Genomic DNA, 16,932 nt, shown 5'->3' with positions numbered 1-16,932 from the left:
CGCCAGACGTGCGGCCTCGCCGGGGCGCGGTGCCGCCAGCCCCGGCGTGCGGGATGGCTCCGCCGGTGCGGGCGTGCTGGGTGCGCGGTCACCCTGGGTGCACGGCTCGCCCAGATGTGCTCTCGCCCAGATGTGCACGCTCGCCAGGGCATGCACACCCCCCGGCTACGCCATCACCCAGATGTGCGCCCCCAGCAAGGGATGAACTCCCCCGCCCAGACACACACACTCGCACGGCTGTGCGCTCGCCCAGATGTGCCTGCTCGCCCAGATGTGCGCTCACCCGGCACACTCTCACCCGGGTGTGTGCCCTTGCCCAGCTGTGCCCACCCAGCCCTGCGCTCATCCAGATGTGCGCACTCTCCTCCTGCACCCTTGTCCAGCTGTGTGCTCACCCAGCTGTGCCCCTGCCTGACCGGGGCACCCGGCGGGGTGGGTGCGCGGTGCCCTCCTTCCCGGCGCACACTGGCCGCCGCCTGCCCCGACAGCCGGGGTGTGATCCCCCCTCAGGCAGCGCGATCCTCGCAGTGTTCCTCAGCCTGTTCTTAATTGGCTTCCCCTTCGTCGTGACTGAAGGAGGCAATAATTAATGCCATTGCTCACCAGGTGCTACGGCAGCACCTGTGTCGCAGGGATGGGCCTCCCGGCAGCATGGTGCCCGCCGTGGCTGGCGGTACAGCCGGAGGTTCCTTCCTCTGCCGCGTGGACACCTCTCTGCCCCGTCACTTCGGTGTTCAGGCAGGAAAACGGTTCTGCTCCTTTTATTTTGCTTTTGGGATGGACTCCGGCCAATGGGTGCTGCTGCCTTGGTGCTGCTGCGGCTCTGGAGCCGGCAGTGCCTGGCTCTGCTTGCCCCAGGGCAGCTCTGCACCGTGCCCTGCCTGCATCTGTCCTGTTGGCCCTAGCTAGCCCTGCCCAGCCTCACCCCCTTCCTCCTCCTCCGCAGTTCGATGCCGAATTTCGCCGCTTTGCCATGAAGCGCTCTGGTGCAGGCAGCTTCCAGGACTTCTACCGCCTTCTGCAGACGGTGCACCAGATCCCACGGGTGGACGTGCTCCTGGGCTACACGGATGTCCATGGCGACCTCCTGCCCATCAACAACGATGACAACTACCACAAAGCCCTGTCCTCCGCCAACCCCCTCCTCAGGGTCATCATCCAGAAGAAGGGTAAGTGGGAGCTGGAGAAGGGTGCCGGATCCATCCTCCACATCAAGGGAGATGAGCCACATCCCACAGTATCACTGCTTCCACGTTTGGGCTGTGCCAGTGGCAGTGGCAGCCAGTCACATACCTGTCAGCCACCGCTATGGTGGACGGAACTGGAGATGGCGGCACCAGGAGGCTCCCAGAGCCCCACTGGGGCCGTGGCACCCATACAGGCTCTCCCTGACAGCCCTTCCCCATGGCAAAGGCACCCATGCCAGCCTGGCCCCGTGCATCCCAGCAAGCAAAGGCAAATCCTCCCAATTCACCCCTTTGAAGTTGCATTTTCCAGCCGGGCTTGCGTGGGCTCCCGGAAAACACCGCATTGCTCCCGTGAGTGCCGCGCTGAGAGCCCCATCGGCTCCCTGCCCTGAGGCGGTGGCAGCCATTGTTTTGGCAGAGCTCTCAGGGTACCGGGTGCTGCAGAGTTTTTGGTGGTGGGAGGAGGCTCGTCTCCTCCCCGGCAGCCCAGGGGCTCGCCCTGACCGCAGTGGTGTGTTCCCGGAGAGCAACTTCCTCACGCAGGGGCATGAAATCTCCATGATAGCAGCGTCCCAGTGAGGATGAAAGCCTCTCGGCAACAAACACCTTGGGTAGGTCTCTTCTTCGTCAGGGAGATGAGCCCATCCTGCTCGGTTTAGCAGCACTGAGGCTTTCTCTTTAGTAGCACCATCAAGCAGCAGTGCACAAAGCTGGAGCCCGACCTAAAAGCCCCCGTTTCCCTGTCACGGTGCAACTCCGTGTTTCCAGCTTATGCTATTGGTATAAAGTCCCTGGGCGAGGGGTGATGCCAGTGGCCAGCCCTGGCTGCTATGCCAGTTTTCCTGGGCTCTTGCATCGGGGTGATGCACTGGGCCAATGCCCAGACCCAGGCTGCAGCACGGGGAGCCAGCGTGGGGCTGGTTGTGCCGGGACTGCTGCGGGAGCATTGCTCCTGCTCTCAAGAGCCACCTCATCTGCTGCTGGGAAAAGCTTGCAAGGGCCCATGAGTGACCATGCCGAGCCGGCACAGTACGGAGAGTGGACAGCTGAAGCCCTGGCACCGTGGGCAGCACAATAAGGAGGGCAAGGAGATGGTGCCTGCGAGCCCCAGCACCCAGCTGTGCCCGCAGGAGAGGGGCTGCGGGGCCGGCAGCACCGCGGGAGGTGTGTGGAGAGGCCAGGAGCAAGCCCTGGGTGAGTCACAGCTGATTTAAAATGGATCCAGGTCATCCCGGGGCTGGGCTGTCGTTGAACCAGTCCGGGTCGGTAAGGAATGCGGCTGCAGAGCCTCTCTCGCACGCCGGGCACGGGGAGCCATGCACACGCATGTGTACGTAGGTGTGCACCCAATGGTGGGCTCCGTGGCAGCCAGTCCTGCCGCAGGGGGTCAAAAAGCAAAGGCTGCAGCTTGGTTCCTCTCTGTGCTGTCACCTCACACGGTGAAGCCGTCCCTGCAGAGCAGCCTGGCTGGGGACGGCAGCGCTGGCCTTCCATGGCTGGGCTTGGCTCACGGGAAGGGCAGGGGAAAGGCCAGCACATTGCCAGGGACACCGGCGGGCTTGTCCATGGGGTGCTGGACCTGCCTGGCCCAGCTGCTCCGTGCCCCTTGGAGAGGAGCTGTGCACTGAAATAGCTGTGGGAAAGCCTCCACCGCCCTTCCCCGAGCTAAAAATATGCCAGGCTGTGTGTGCAGGGAGATATTTATAACCTAGGAGCCCTGGCAGGCTGGCTTGGCTGGGGAGAAACCCCACGTCCCCTGGGCTTGGGGGCATCCCCAGCTCCCCTGCGGCTGGAGCAGGGTCCGGGTGCTGGCTGGGGGCACCGTGGGGAACGTGCCGGCAATGCAGTGGCCAGGATCTCACCCCTCGGCCCCTGGTGGAAAGGGATGGGGAGAAACCAGAGAGGGCCCAGGGGATGCTCCCCAGCACGTGGTGAATGCGGCCAAGGAGGGGACGTGGCAGAGCTGGGCCCCACGGAGCAGCCCTGGGGCAGGGTCAAGGAGGATGGGGTCAAACCCTCTGTGGTGGCACCAGATGGTGGAATAAGAGACAGCAGCACAAATCACAGTTGGGGATGTTCAGGGGCCCTGGGGACGCTACAGCCCTGGGATGGGTCTCCAGGAGGTGGGGAGTCTCCATCCTTGGGGATGGCAGGGCTCCACAGGACACAGCTGCAGCCATCCCCATCCCATGCCAGCGATGGCCCTGGCCCAGTGGGGACAAGAGACTCTGGTGCTGTCTCATGGAGCCGGACTTGCCCTCAGGAAGCTGGCTGCTGCCACAGCACCCCCTCATGCAGCGGGGGAACCTCATGTGGGGGGGAGTTCCCCCTCCCCAAACTGGGGCACAGCCGCAGCTCCCAGGCCCTCAGGGCTGGCAGCTCTAGTGTTAAGCTGCAGAGTTTGGCTTAAAGTGTGATTAAGGCTGAATCACTGCCTCGATCCCACTAATCCTGGCCTTGTGTACACTGGGTAATCCCAGGAGATGGGCCTGGCGGAGACAGGCTGCAGGAAAAGCCGGGGTGATGCTCCGGGGAGGAGAGCCAGTGAGACCTGTGAGCAGGGCACTTCTCCCGCCGGCTCCCCTAACACCTGGGAGCCAAGGGCACACTGTTGCATCACTGGGCAGCTGCGGTGCCTGACCTGTGTTCTCCCTTGCTCCCTACAGCAGAGTCTGATGCCGGTGTCTTCGCCTCAAACTCCTTGCAGCGGAAGAAGAAGGGGCTGCTGCGCCCCGCGCACTACCGTGCCAAGCCTCACCTCCTCATCGGCATGCCCCAGGACTTCCGCCAGATCTCCTCCATCATTGACGTGGACATCCTGCCCGAGACCCACCGCCGTGTGCGGCTCCACAAGCACGGCTCTGACAAGCCGCTGGGCTTCTACATCCGCGATGGCGTCAGTGTGCGCGTGGCCCCGCAGGGGGTCGAGAAGGTGCCCGGCATCTTCATCTCCCGCCTGGTGAAGGGCGGCTTGGCCGAGAGCACGGGTCTGCTGGCGGTGAGCGACGAGATCCTGGAGGTCAACGGCATTGACGTGGCCGGCAAGTCCCTGGACCAGGTGACAGACATGATGGTGGCCAATAGCCACAACCTCATCATCACCGTCAAGCCGGCCAACCAGCGCAACAACGTCATCCGCAGCAGCAAGGCCTCGGGCAGCTCGGGCATGTCTACGGACAGCACCCCCAGCCAGCAGACCCCCAGCCCAGCCTCACAGTACCTGAGCAACTACAGCACGGCCGAGAGTGACGAGGAGGGTGACCTGGTCATCGAGAGCGACAGCGCACCCCACTACATCCCTGGGGGCTGCCCCAACGGGGGCCCCGCGGATGAACCCCTCCAGCGGAGCCTGTCCCCGCACAGCTCGCGGGGCTCCCTGCAGTCCCTCTGCAGCCACGACGGCAGCCCTGGCCGGGGCAGTGGGCGGGAGGACGGCACCCTCCTCACCCTATAGCCACAGGGTCCCGTGCCACCCTTGGCGGCCAGCCGGGTTTCCGCGCAGCCAGGCTGGTCATGGGCACCGGGGCAATGACAGGGCCGGTGGGCAGGGGTGGAGCGGGGCTGCCCGCTGCCTTCTCCCGCCACCTGCATCCCCGGGAGCCCCGCTGCGGCACCGGCTCCCGCCAGGCACTGCCCCTCTGAGCCCCCTTGTCTCCCTCCCCTTCCTTCCAAACAAGTGGGTTTTTTTAATTTGTTTTATCAAAATATGCATCATCAATTAATATATTGCAACGGACAGTAAAACCTTTTCTAGAAAGCACCCTGCTTGTCCCTGCTTCACGTCACTGCAGGGACTGGACCCCAACAGCCGTGGGGAACAGCCCCCTCCAGGACAGCAAACAGCCCCAGTGCCGCAGGACAGGACAGGCACATCCCCCACCAGCCCCACTGCCCTGTCCCACACACCGTGGCCTATCCTGCCACGGATGTATGCGCTCCAGATCCCCTGGGAGGAGGGGGACGGGATGGGGACCCCGGCCCTGCGTGCACAAGGCAGTGCCTGGGAGCGGCACCCTTGACTGTGGTGCACGTCGTGGCTTCGCTGCTGCACTGGGCAACCCCATCGAGAGCCATTGCAGGGAGGAACAGGGAGTTTGGAGGGACACTGGGGCATGTCCCTCCCCCTGCATGTCCCTGTCCCACACCATGTGTCCAGGCTGTTTTGGGCAGTGAGCCTGGCATGGTGGCCTGATGCAATGAGCCTTGCCTGGCCCCCCGCCCGGTTCCCACCTTATCTCTGCTGCAGTGCCCTCGCTACACAGGGGACACCCCGGTGACACCTGCAGGGAGCTGGGTGGCACCTGGGCTGGCAGCAGCACCCTGGCTGTCATTCAGCCCCAGTAAACGCTGCTGGGGCTGGAGCAACTCCATCCTTCTCCAGCTTGGGGCTGGCCCAAGCTCGGGGGGGCATACCCACCCTTCCTGCTCACCTGGGGCTCCTGGCGCCCTCAGTCCCTCTCCCAGCACTGAAGTGCCGGGCTGACAGTGGCTTTGGCCTTCGCTTTGCTGCTGGCCTGGCCCAGCTCCAGACCAGTATCTTCCTGCCCATAGGGAGGGACAGAGCAACACCCCAGCAGGAAGGTGCTGCTGGGCCCCATTGGACCCACAGTGGTAACAGCTTCTCCTCCTCCTGTGCTGTCCTGGCTAGGAACAGGCCTGGCCAGATCACGGCTGGCCATCCCCACAGTTCTTTGCCCCCTCTCACCACATCTCCTGCAGCATCAACCTTCAGCGCCAGCACCAACACCTCTGCCCCAACCTGCCGTGGCCACTGGCGACATTTGCTGGTGAAGCAGCCCAGGCACAAGGTCCGGCAGGTAGAGCGCACCTGAGGGCAGTGCTTTTCCAGCCTGTTCGCCTGAGCTGGACACAGGTGCTCAGGAACCAAGGGCACCGGCACAGTGCCAGACCCTTCATGGCATAAGGGCTCTCCCACGGCCCTCGGATTAAACCCCATGGGAAGCGAGCGCAGATGGTGCCAGGTGCCCTGGCTTGGCTCCCATGGGGCAATGCTGGTTTAGTGCCGAGGGCTTGACTGCGCCGGCTCTACCAGCCTGTTTGCCAAGGGTCCTACAAACCCAGGGTCCTCTCATCGGCACTGCTCTCAAGGGCACGGGGTGGGACTGGGTGAGGAGGAGGAGGAGGACCCACAGCTCTCAGGGTCTGAAGGGATGGCACCAACTGTTCAGGTTTTGACTGTCCGTCTGGAGCCGCAGCCCTGCCGGGGCAGGCAGGGAGAACAGCAAGGACTGAGGCTGGCAGCTCCGAGGCTCCCAAGCGGGGTGACACTGACGGTACACAGCCACGGCCCAGACAGGCGAGAGAGCAAAACAGACAGCAGGGCTGGTTATTCCAGACTTGTTTAGGGCAGGGAGGTGCACGGGGACTGGTGCCTGCGGCCCCCAGCTGCTCTCAGAGCCGCTCTCATCCAGCCAGCTCAGCCTGTTTGCCCTGAAGGCAGCGCAGGGAAGCGTGGGGTGATTTTTCCAGTTGGCATCTCACCTCCTCCAGCCCTCAAGTGCTAAAAGCTTCCCCGGCCCTCGGCAGCAGCATCGGCCCCTGACGTCCCAGGGCACTGCAGGTGCCGCGGGCAGGGCTGGACCACTCTGCAACATCCCCACCCTGCAAAATCCTGCCCGGGATGGAGTAACCCCCGGCAAGAAGGCACCTGCTTGGGGCAACCATGCACAGCATCCCCACCCTGCACAGTGACAGGAGACGAGGCAACAGGCACAAGCTGCAATAAGGGAAATTTTGATGGGACTTCAGGAGAAAAAGTACTCCCCCTGAGGGTGGCACAGCCCGGGGAGAGAGCCCCAGCAAGGGAGGGTGGCAACCCCATCCTTGGAGATTCTCTTAACCCAGCTGGACAAGGTCCCAAGCTGTGGAGCTGGCCCTGCACTGAGCAGGAGATGGACCAAGCACACCAGTGATCCCTTCTAGCTTATATCTTTCTACGCTTCATGCAGCAGGATCCCTGCAAAGGTCTGCACAGGTCCCCATGTGGCATCTGAAGGTAAGGAGGCAGCGAGCTTGTTCTGCCAGCCTGTGGACCGAGATCTGGCAGGACTTTGCACATTCTCCACTCCGAGTCCACCACCAACATCCCAGCAGCCCAGCCCAGCGAAACCTAACCTCCCTGGACACTTTGGGCTTCTGCAGGAAGTGGGACCAGGACCCACGGCTCTCCCCCTGCCTGTACTACATCAATGCTGCTGATTTCCGCTGCCCACTACTCCTCAGGCCCTGCTGAGCCCACTGGGAGCTGTACACACACCGAAAGAGGGAAACAGTGCTTTACTGGAGCATGTCCTGCCCCACAGACAACAAAGGCTTCTCCAGACACCCTGCCAGATCCCCCTGCATCCGGCCCAGCTCTTCCATGGGCAGAAGAACTGAAGCTCTGCACCTCTTTATTGTCCTCAAGCTGTCCCTGAGCTGCTGAGCCCAGCCAGCAGGTTGGAGGGTGCAGAGGTACCAGCTGCGTGAGCAGGATGCATCAGTGCTCAGGACTGGGGCACACATGGCAGATGTACAGCACGAGGGTTTTGTGCAGACACGAATGTGTCCAGAATGAGACATGATCATGGCCCAGCTCAGGAGAAAGAAGGGGACAAGGAACACCACAGGCAGCAGCACAGGAGACCTCCTACCAGTTTCTAGAAGTGGGAAAAAAATGGGAAAATAAGAGGTGATGCCATGGATCCAGAGCAGAGAGCTGATCTCTGAGAAGTCAAGCAGCACCAAGACACAGGTTCTTCCAACCACAGAGCAAAGAGTGTATTAGGGTATCTCCCTCCCTTTTCCATGGACAAGACACAGCACTGGACCGTGAGCAAGAGGCACCACCTGCACGTTGGGCATTGTATTGGCACCTGTGTGGGCCCATGGTCCTGAACTTGCCTTCCTCTCCTTCCCTCCCAAAGTGATAATTGTCCCTTCCAGCGATGAAGGATATTCACACAGAGCAGCACAACACACCCAGCCCCACTGGCTCAGGAGTCCAGCTTGATGAAGACTTTGGGCCTTGAGAAAATTTTGATGGCCTCTTCTATCTGGGAGAGCTTCCTTTCCAGCTCTATCCGCCTCTTCTGCATGCTGAGGGTGTCTGCGCGCACTGGTAGCATCACCAGGTCCTTTATCAGCTGCTCCTGGCCTGTGAAAAAACAAAACCCAGAAAAAATCAAGTTGTCTAAGTGGAAGAGCAACGAAATCCATCCTTTGCCTAATGCTATGACCTTATCCTCAGTCATGAAAACGGTGGCAGCACAGGACTTAGAATACCCATCCTTCTATTCAAAGCTCAGCTGGATGAGGGCCTGAGTGACCTGCTCCAGCGTTGAAGAACCAACGGTTGGACTAGAGACCTCTGAAGGTCCCTTCCAACCAAAATCTTTCTATCATTTTAAGAGCAATATTAACCCTAACATCAGGTCTACCAGACAAGCCTGCTACAGAGAGCCAGTCCTGTAATGTGCAGGTCCCACCAACCTGAAGGAGATTGCTCTTTCCATGCACACAGCTCACATCCCAGCTATGTGCCTTATTCCAGGCAACTCTCCAAGCGGCAGGAATCTGTGCCCCAGAACTCTCTTCTCCCTAATCCTGGCTAGGATTGCCTGTTTTTCTGAGGTAGAATCCCCATTTCTTTTTCTCTTACTCTGCTTCAGATTGCTGAGGGTCTCCAGCCGCTGGCCCTCCGGCATCATGGTATGACCAGGTGGCGTGTCAGGATCTGGCAGGTTTCGCAGCCGCTCCTCCATCTGTCTGCGCCACAGCTCCTTCCTCTCCAGCAGGCTGGCAAGGCAAACAAAAGCCCGTGTCAGCACATCTGGCAGGAGAGGTCACCCAGGGATGCAGGCAGAGGCAGGAATCGAGCCCTTCCAACCCCACTAGTCTCCACATCACTGCCTGAGGACCACAGAGACCCACCCTGCTGGCACATGCCATTGCCATGGAGGGATACACCCGGGTTTAGCCCGCATGCATGGACTAGCAAACACACTCCACATGCACTGAAGGGCTGCTGGAAGACACACCGTGAGGCCAACATGAGTTCCTCAGAGACAAGGGCTTCTGTGCCTTGTTTCTGGCCCTGGCCACAGAGTCCTCTCAAAACCAGCTGTGGGCCAGTGATGCAGTGAAGTTGGACAAAGTGGCTCACAGCCAGGGATACTGGCAGGGAACAGCAGGCACAGCAGAGAGCCAAAGGACTGACACCATGGTCAGTCCTAGGATAGGGTCACCCAGGAACTGTTTTCCGTTCTGAATTCCAAAATGCAAGTCACTAGTTGGATGTTCCTCAGACTCCGGGTCCAAAGCAGGGTGAACACTTGGGAGGCAGAACAAGCCATCTGCCTCTCCAAAACCAGACCTTTTAATACTGAAGCTATGTCATGTGGAGCAAGGCTTACAAAGGGGCAGGAGCACATTTCTCAGAGCACACAGAGCATGCTCATGCCAGCATCATGGTACGACAGCAAGCAAGGGAGGAGGAGACAAAATTCTTTCTAAGCCCAGTCACAGTGGCTATGGGGATACTTGTTAAGTCAAGAAACCAGGAGGGACTGCATTTATTTGCCAGGCCACAGTAAATCACACTGCTCGCATATGGCGAGAGCACCTCTGTCCCCAGACCCCCGTCCTTCTACGCAGAAGCTGGGAGACGTGGTGAAGGGAAGTGGGCTTGTTACAGAAAGTCCCGTGGACCAGAGAGGGGCATACGTACTACTGGGGAATGTGGCCCTTTTGATTGGTGTTGTACTCCTCCTGCTCCCGGTGCCTCTGTTCCAGCAGCTCAGCCAGCGCCTGCAGGGACTGGGAGCGTCGCAGTGGGGCCCGCTTGGCGTTGCGGGCATTGTGCTTAATGAAGTCAATGCTTTTGCCCTCCACCTGCATCTGGAAGAAGAGAAAGGGAGGCAGCAGGGGCCATCTCAGCACACGCACACAGGCACACACAAGGGACAAAGCAAAGAGGCACCCACAAAAGATATAGAATTGCAGGTGTACTACAACAGGACGGGCCTACCCTCAGTCCATCCCATCTCAGGAGTCAGGGAGACAGGCAGGAGCTATGGCTGTGTTTTGAGAAGAAATAATTTGCCAGAATAAGTGCCAGAAACCCTTGGGGTGCCATGGTTTGCCTGGCACCGAAAGCCAGGCAAAACCTAAACCCCACCTTTTTGAGGTCCCCAAGCTGACCTCCTCAAAGCCAGAAGGACAGGAAGAACCGGGCTTAACATAGTCCACGAGTCTCCTACTGCTGTGTTTGGAGCCCATCAGAGCAAATAGAAGGTCAGGGAAAAAAAATGGTCGGGCCCTTGCCAGACCAGTAAATGCAACAGAGCCCCTGGCAGAGCAGGAACTTAGCTAGTCCTTGGGGGCATTTCCCCAGAGACAGCACCCTCTATCACAGCTCCTCTGATGGTCAAGACAGAGTAGAAGGTTGCTGGGTTTGAGTTTAAAGTTTTCTTTTCTTGGTTTTCTCCCTTAAGAGTTTATGTCCTGTTTAAATTAAGTCACTCCATGGCATTTGGGAACCAACAAACCGACAACCCCACACTTGCCAAGGAAAGAAGACATGAGTCACGGAGCAGTTTAGGACCTCCCAGACAAGACTACCTGAAAGGTTTAATTGTTAATACTGATTTAAGTCTCCTTACTAAAAAGCACACACATTTCCCAAATTTTTATCTAATGTCCAGAAGCCATGGTTCCTTTGATCAAGGTGGGAGCAGTCTCCAAATCCTCAAGACCTCCTGCAAAGCTCTACAAAGAGCTGATTTGAGATCACTGGCACTTCTACAGTGAGGAGGTGGGATTTTCAAAGGGAACTTCACAATCTCTTTAACTATGAGCAAGAATGAAGCCAGAGGGTAGTATTAGCAATCCTTGAACACCCGTCTCACCACCCCAGTGACCAAGACCCTGTTCCTTCCCTTCAGGCAGGAACAGTATTTACAGATCTCCCTGTTCACACAGGACATCTGACCCAACTTCAGAAGAATGCATGACGAGTTCAAAGCAGGAGCAACAGATAAGTGCCAGAAACCCCTGGGATAGATGCAGTTAGTGTGCAGCTCACCTTGATTTCAGCACTCAGTGCCTCTGGAGCCTCTGCGTCTGCTCCTGCTTTTGTTCTGGCAGGCCTTGGGGAGAGCGGTCTGCATGGCTTGATCCCAGGGCCACAGCGAGAATATGCCCTCAGGAATTTCAGAGCCTCTGGATTTGGAGGTGGGGAGCTCTCCTGGGAAAGGCAAGAAAAGATCCACTAGCGGAGGGAGACTGGAGCAAAGAGAAACCCATCCAATAAAGTTTGGGTGGTCAACCACAAGCTCAACCACAAGCTTCCAGCAGGCACACTCTTTCTGCCATGACTTGGCAGAAGTTCTTGGGGGAAAGCAATCTGTACACAGCCAGCAAAGGCCAAACAGACTGCCTACAGCAACAAATCCGGACCTGGCAACTGAACTTTGTAAAGAAACACTAAAAAAAAAACCCAGGGAAATATCTGCAGAAACACGCATTTGGATCAAATGCATGCATAGCATTGACTGGAGAGTTCCTCTTTACTGACTAATCTGGTACGCATGAAAGGAGAGCAACACCAGATAACCCAACAAGAGATACCTACCAGAGCTAGGGACAATCTAAATGGATGGACAGTCCATACTGACAGTGATCATGACTCCTTAAAAAACAGAAATCTTCCTGTGAAAAGGGCATATGGCAGCGTGGAGTAAGCGTGCTGAAAGTTGAGAGATACATGCCAGTCTCCCTTGTTGGCAACACTAGAGAACTTGAACTCCCAGAGGAAGCCACCCCACCTCCATAAATCCAGAGCATGCCACAGAGCCCTGCTACAGCAAGCTTTAATGAAATGGCACAGGTAGGCATGAAGCTGACTGCTGAGATGCTGTTCTCAAGTGCTGCTCTTCTCAGCACCCCAAATCTGTGGTTATGCTACTCTAGGCAGAAAGAGAAGTGGAGAGTGAGGGAGTCTGGTAGTTTTGAGAGGGTGGAATTGCATCTGACAGGCATCTTCAAAGGCCATTGTTAGCACTGGCACAAGGTAACACTACTTGATGTTTAACAGCTGGTCTAGGGACTATCTCAGTCTTGCTGCAAGCAAACCCTGAAAATTGAAAGTTGACACTGTGGCAAGAGGGTGACCTTATGATAACACAACTAGGGCACTGCTCTGCTCTTGGAAATGACAGGAATGGTACAGGGCAGCCTCCAGGTCTTTACAGGTACCCAAGGCCTCAGCTGCTCTCTCAGCTGAAGTGTGGTCCCCTCGAGGCAGCCTGTTGCCTGGCCCATTTAGCTTGGCAGACCTCAAGACTGAGGGTGGGATAGCACAGTCACATCAGTAGTTTTGGTGTAAGGACCAGGATATACGATGCCCTCAGCACTGGCTAGACTGATCATGCTCCAAAGATGATCAGTCTTGTTTCAACAGGAGCCAGGAGACCCAGAGCTCTCTGGTAAGTTAATGAGAAGCACCTTTACCTAGCGTGGTTGGTTTGAAGTCAGATAAGTCTGTGATCTTAGGAGTGTGCTAGCAGAGTGCAGCATGCCTCTTCTCCCTCCATGGGAGCACTGAGACTGCCAGAGCCCTTTTCAAGGCAGCTGCTACAATTAACAGCCTCAGGGACAGATGAGAGAGAAGAAAATCCGTGTTAGACATCAAGACCTAACAGAATCAACTTAATCTCTGAGCAGCAGCTCCACAGAAGATGGAGATCCTTCAAAGGGAACACCCCAGCTCTAGAGAGCAACAGCAACAGTTAAAGCAATGTGAGTCAGCACCAGGGCCTCCTGCCACCTCTCTCTGGAGGAATCCGCAGAGCACAAGTAACGCACCACACAGAAACTGCCTGCACAGACACCACCCCCTTTCCCCAAAACAAAAGAAGAAATTATCTCAATCTTCCTCTAACCCAGAGGACTTGTCAAACAAGAGTGTAGGCTTGCGTTCCTAAAGCACACGTGGGTTTGCTCCTGTGTGTGGAAGGGTCATGGACATCAGAGAGATTGGTGGCACACTGGGAAGAAGAGACACAGCATTTGGAACCACTGGCTTGGAAAACATCCTGTCAATTTTTGCAGTTGTTATCAATACACATAATTTTAGTGTGAAAAGTTGGCCCAAGGGCCACAGACCAGAGGGAAGCAATGCAGAGATGAGGAGGAACTTGAAGGTTCCAACTCAGCAAGGGAGCACCAAGGGAAGGCTTGTGTTAGCGGCAGTGCTCGAGGCATCACCCAGCTTGCACCCACCATCTGCACTAGCAGCAGCTCTCTGTGTCACTCCTGTTGACACAGCTTGGTTGGCTGCAAAGACAGAACAGAGACCGAGACTGTGAAGGCTACCAGGGACTTGCAGAAGGACAAAGCCCTCTTCTGGCAGCCGACAATCCTGAGGCCGATGGGATCGCAGGATCTAACAGCCCTGCACTTCCCCTTCCTCAAGGAGCTTCTCCCATGCCCGGCTGAGCTGAAAGGGAGCCCCAAGGCCTGTCCTCCAGGAGGTCACTATGAAGAGGGTGGGCACTGCTTGCTGCCGTGCAGCAGGAACCCACCCCATCCATAGGAGCCACAGTGCCTACTTCTGGACAAAAGAAGAGCCTAACTGAACACAGAGGTCACCTCGATGACAGGGGTCTCCCAGACCCAGGCTGATGACAATGGATCCACCCAAAGATAGTGATGGAGCTTTCCTTCCCCCTCCCAGTGGGCCTTAACTTTACTTTCTGTACAAACAGGTACACCTCTTCCAAGGCAGCTGCTTTGGTGCATTGGGCAAAGCCGTCTGACAGAGGCACCATTTAAACACTGGGAACCCACCAGGGGAGAAAAAATTATCCAGAGAAAGAAACAGAAAGAAGCCAAAAGCAAACCAAAACCTTCACAAAGCCAGACACCTGCTCATTTCAGTAGCTGAGAAAGCCTGAGAAACCAAGGCACGGCCCTGCATCCCTTCTCCCACAAGCACATGTACAGAGGACAGGAGGTACGTACACCCTTGCAGGTTGTGCTGATCTATGAGACCTCCACCCTAACTGCCTGGAGAGGTCTGTGTGCCCCCACTGCGCAATGGTTATTCACCAGGACCATTGCTCGGAGAAGAATTTGGAGATATACAGCCCACTGTGGGTCCACAGGGTGGTAAGAGTTGGACCAAGGTTTGATGCAGTCTGAAGACCTATCTCTGAGGACCATGACCCCTGGGGCAGAATAGCACAGGCTTTTGGCACAAAACCCAGACAAGCATTGCCCCAAACACTGGAAAGCTGCAAAGCCAGCTGGATGCACCTCTAGACAGGGAATAAAGCTGTGAGGGCTGGTCTGCACCCCCCCAGGAACCGACTTTAGATGCCTAACAGCCGAAGGGCAAAGTAGGATCCCCCAGGCAGATGGTGCAATGAGATTTTCCTTTTCTCAGCTTCTCTTGCATGAAGTCTCTACTTGGTCAGATAGGATGGGGATTATTACAGCAATCACTCTGCAGACCCATGCCAAATGTTCTCACTCAGCACACAGCCCCACTGTCACATCTGCCCACCGTGCTTCAGCACCAAGTTGCCCCTAGACCCATAGATTCTGGGACTCCCACATCTCCACCATCCCACAGAACCTCGTGGCTGACCCACATACCACACCAGGAGAGTTCAAGAGCTCAGTGGGTACTGACCTGCAGTTTGGCCTTCACCTTTGACTCCACGTTTTCGTATTTCTGGGATTTCCACAGAGCTTTCACAGGCTTGGGCTGGCTGTGCTCTTGGGCTCGCTCCTTCTCTTTGCACTTCTTCTGAATCTCCTTTATTCGCCTCACATTTTCCTTCTCGTGGTCCTTGGACTCTTTCCCTGCACAGCAAGGGGAGACACAGCCTTCACCCCTCAGACAATGCCAAGGGATGCAGGCTCTTGGAGCACTGGCACCAGAGCCCACAGCTCCATCTCCAAAGCTGGTCCAACCACCCATAGAAATAGCAAGCTCTTCCCTCTCCTGCAGACTAGACAATCTGTGCACTTTTCCCACGTTAGATGCACACTCCCAGTTTGACCCTCTTCTGCCAGAGGATCCCACAGTGCCCAGAAGAGCATCAGCACAGGTCTGCACATTACTGGTGTCCACAGACTCCCTTGTTCTGAGAGAGTGTGGTTCACTTGTCCTGTTTTGGACTATGCCAGACAAGCCATGCCAGCATCCTCTCAAGAGCAAGGTCCATTCCCAGTTCAGCATCCCATAGTGTTTCTGAAGTGAAGAGAGTTAATGGCAGCTGCAGAGCCTTAAACCTGCACTGTTCCTCGTTTCAGGGTCAGCCATTGTCCCACATTCAGGGGGAAATAATCAAGATTATGGATTGTATTTTTTGGGTTCAAATCAAAAATGATCTTTCCTTGGGCTCCCCAAGACAAGGGAGATCTCAGCTGACACAACCAGACCCTCTTCCATTCCCCTCCTGCTTTGGCACAGCAGTCATAGCAGCCACCAGCTGACATCCACCATGCTGGCACCAGGCAGGGCTAGGGGCAATGCTAGTACATGAGGTAAATCAAATGACACCCAGTGCTCAGCCTTATCTCCTTCCTGGACCTCTGAACGTACTCTGGGTGACCTCCCAGGAGAAGGGAACTTCTTTCACAAAGACCTTCTCAGTATCCATGTATACAGACAGTCTTCCCAAGTCCTGCCTGGCTTCACTAACAAGGAATTCCCCAGGCTAAACATCCTCTATACATTAAGATTTCGCTTGATTAATCTTTAAGTTTGACTATAAGATACTTGTTATATTCAGAGGCAGCAAATTAGAAGGGCTTGATTTATTTCCAGCATCTCTCAATAGTCTCTCATCCATGACTAGTTCCTCAAGTCCAACTTAAACAGTGTCTTTTTTACAGTCCCTCTTCCCACTGCAGACCTGGGCCAGATTGGAGTCAAGAAGGCCGCAGCAGCACCAGCTCCAGCACAGGCGACAGCCCGGGGACACCACTGCCAGGCCAAATGCAGGAGATGGGGTGACCAGCCCTGCAAATCTCAAGCTCTCCTCAGGCAGCAGAGCCGAGGAATCCACCCATATCCCTGATGCTTCATCCCTGGCCCCAAACGCAACTCAGGCCAGCAGCGACTCAGCTGTACTTACTCTTGACTGGCAGCCCCCCATCAAGGGAGATCCCTTCAAGCTGCAGTAAGAGACCGAGCGTCCCCTTCTGTCCCTTCTCCAGAAAGTCCTTTCCACTGGGGCGAATGCGAGGGCCTGGCTGGACCTGGCGAGCACTGCCCAAAGCAGGGTATGGGTTGGGAACTGGGTCCAGGGGGCCAGAGGTAAAATCCAGCTTCTGAGCATTCCCTTCCAGCCTCCCTCGAGCTACAGAGAAAGAAACAGAAGGAGATTACCAGGAAATGATCTTACCTCATGGTTTTCTTCACCCGCAGCCTACAAACAACGCTGAAGACCCCCTCTCCACCTCTACCTTATGCTTTCCCATCTTTCAACCAGCTGTACAGACCACCTTTAGGATCATCATCCGTGAGGCAGCAGAAGCACCTGCAGCAGTGTGAGTGAAGACTGTTGAAGATGCCAAGGAACAAGGACATCAAATGGGCAAGCTGCGTCACGCCAACGTATAAAACCACAAGCATCAAGGACCCACCTGAGAAGGGGCGTTTGTAATAGTTTGGAAAGAGCGTAGGGTCTGGAGGAATGGGTCCAGAAATCCTGGATGGCCCTTCACACAT

At 56.6% G+C, this 16,932-nt stretch overlaps 2 protein-coding genes across 2 annotated transcripts in view; one reads left to right on the top strand and one right to left on the bottom strand.

Moving 5' to 3' along the window:
- PARD6A (par-6 family cell polarity regulator alpha) overlaps positions 1 to 4,641 on the top strand; it is an 8,308-nt gene extending 3,667 nt beyond the window's left edge. Inside the window, exons 3-4 of the mRNA XM_010585180.1 lie at positions 947 to 1,169; positions 3,854 to 4,641. Of these exons, the coding sequence (XP_010583482.1) occupies positions 947 to 1,169; positions 3,854 to 4,641 (1,011 nt within the window). The remainder of the gene's footprint in view (positions 1 to 946; positions 1,170 to 3,853) is intronic.
- A 3,468-nt stretch (positions 4,642 to 8,109) lies between these two features.
- Positions 8,110 to 16,932, bottom strand: ENKD1 (enkurin domain containing 1). Its single transcript, XM_010583210.1, has 7 exons — positions 16,848 to 16,932; positions 16,337 to 16,561; positions 14,884 to 15,056; positions 11,272 to 11,433; positions 9,916 to 10,085; positions 8,848 to 8,984; positions 8,110 to 8,343 (listed from the first exon to the last, which is right to left on the bottom strand). Exons 1-7 carry the CDS (start codon positions 16,930 to 16,932, stop codon positions 8,183 to 8,185), a joined length of 1,113 nt encoding a protein of 370 aa, XP_010581512.1. The 3' UTR covers positions 8,110 to 8,182.

Source organism: Haliaeetus leucocephalus, unplaced genomic scaffold (assembly GCF_000737465.1).
Source record: "Haliaeetus leucocephalus isolate CR32 unplaced genomic scaffold, Haliaeetus_leucocephalus-4.0 Scaffold92, whole genome shotgun sequence".
Classification (NCBI taxonomy): domain Eukaryota; kingdom Metazoa; phylum Chordata; class Aves; order Accipitriformes; family Accipitridae; genus Haliaeetus; species Haliaeetus leucocephalus.
Note: the sequence above shows the minus strand (reverse complement) of the source record. Positions and strands in the feature narration are given on the sequence as shown.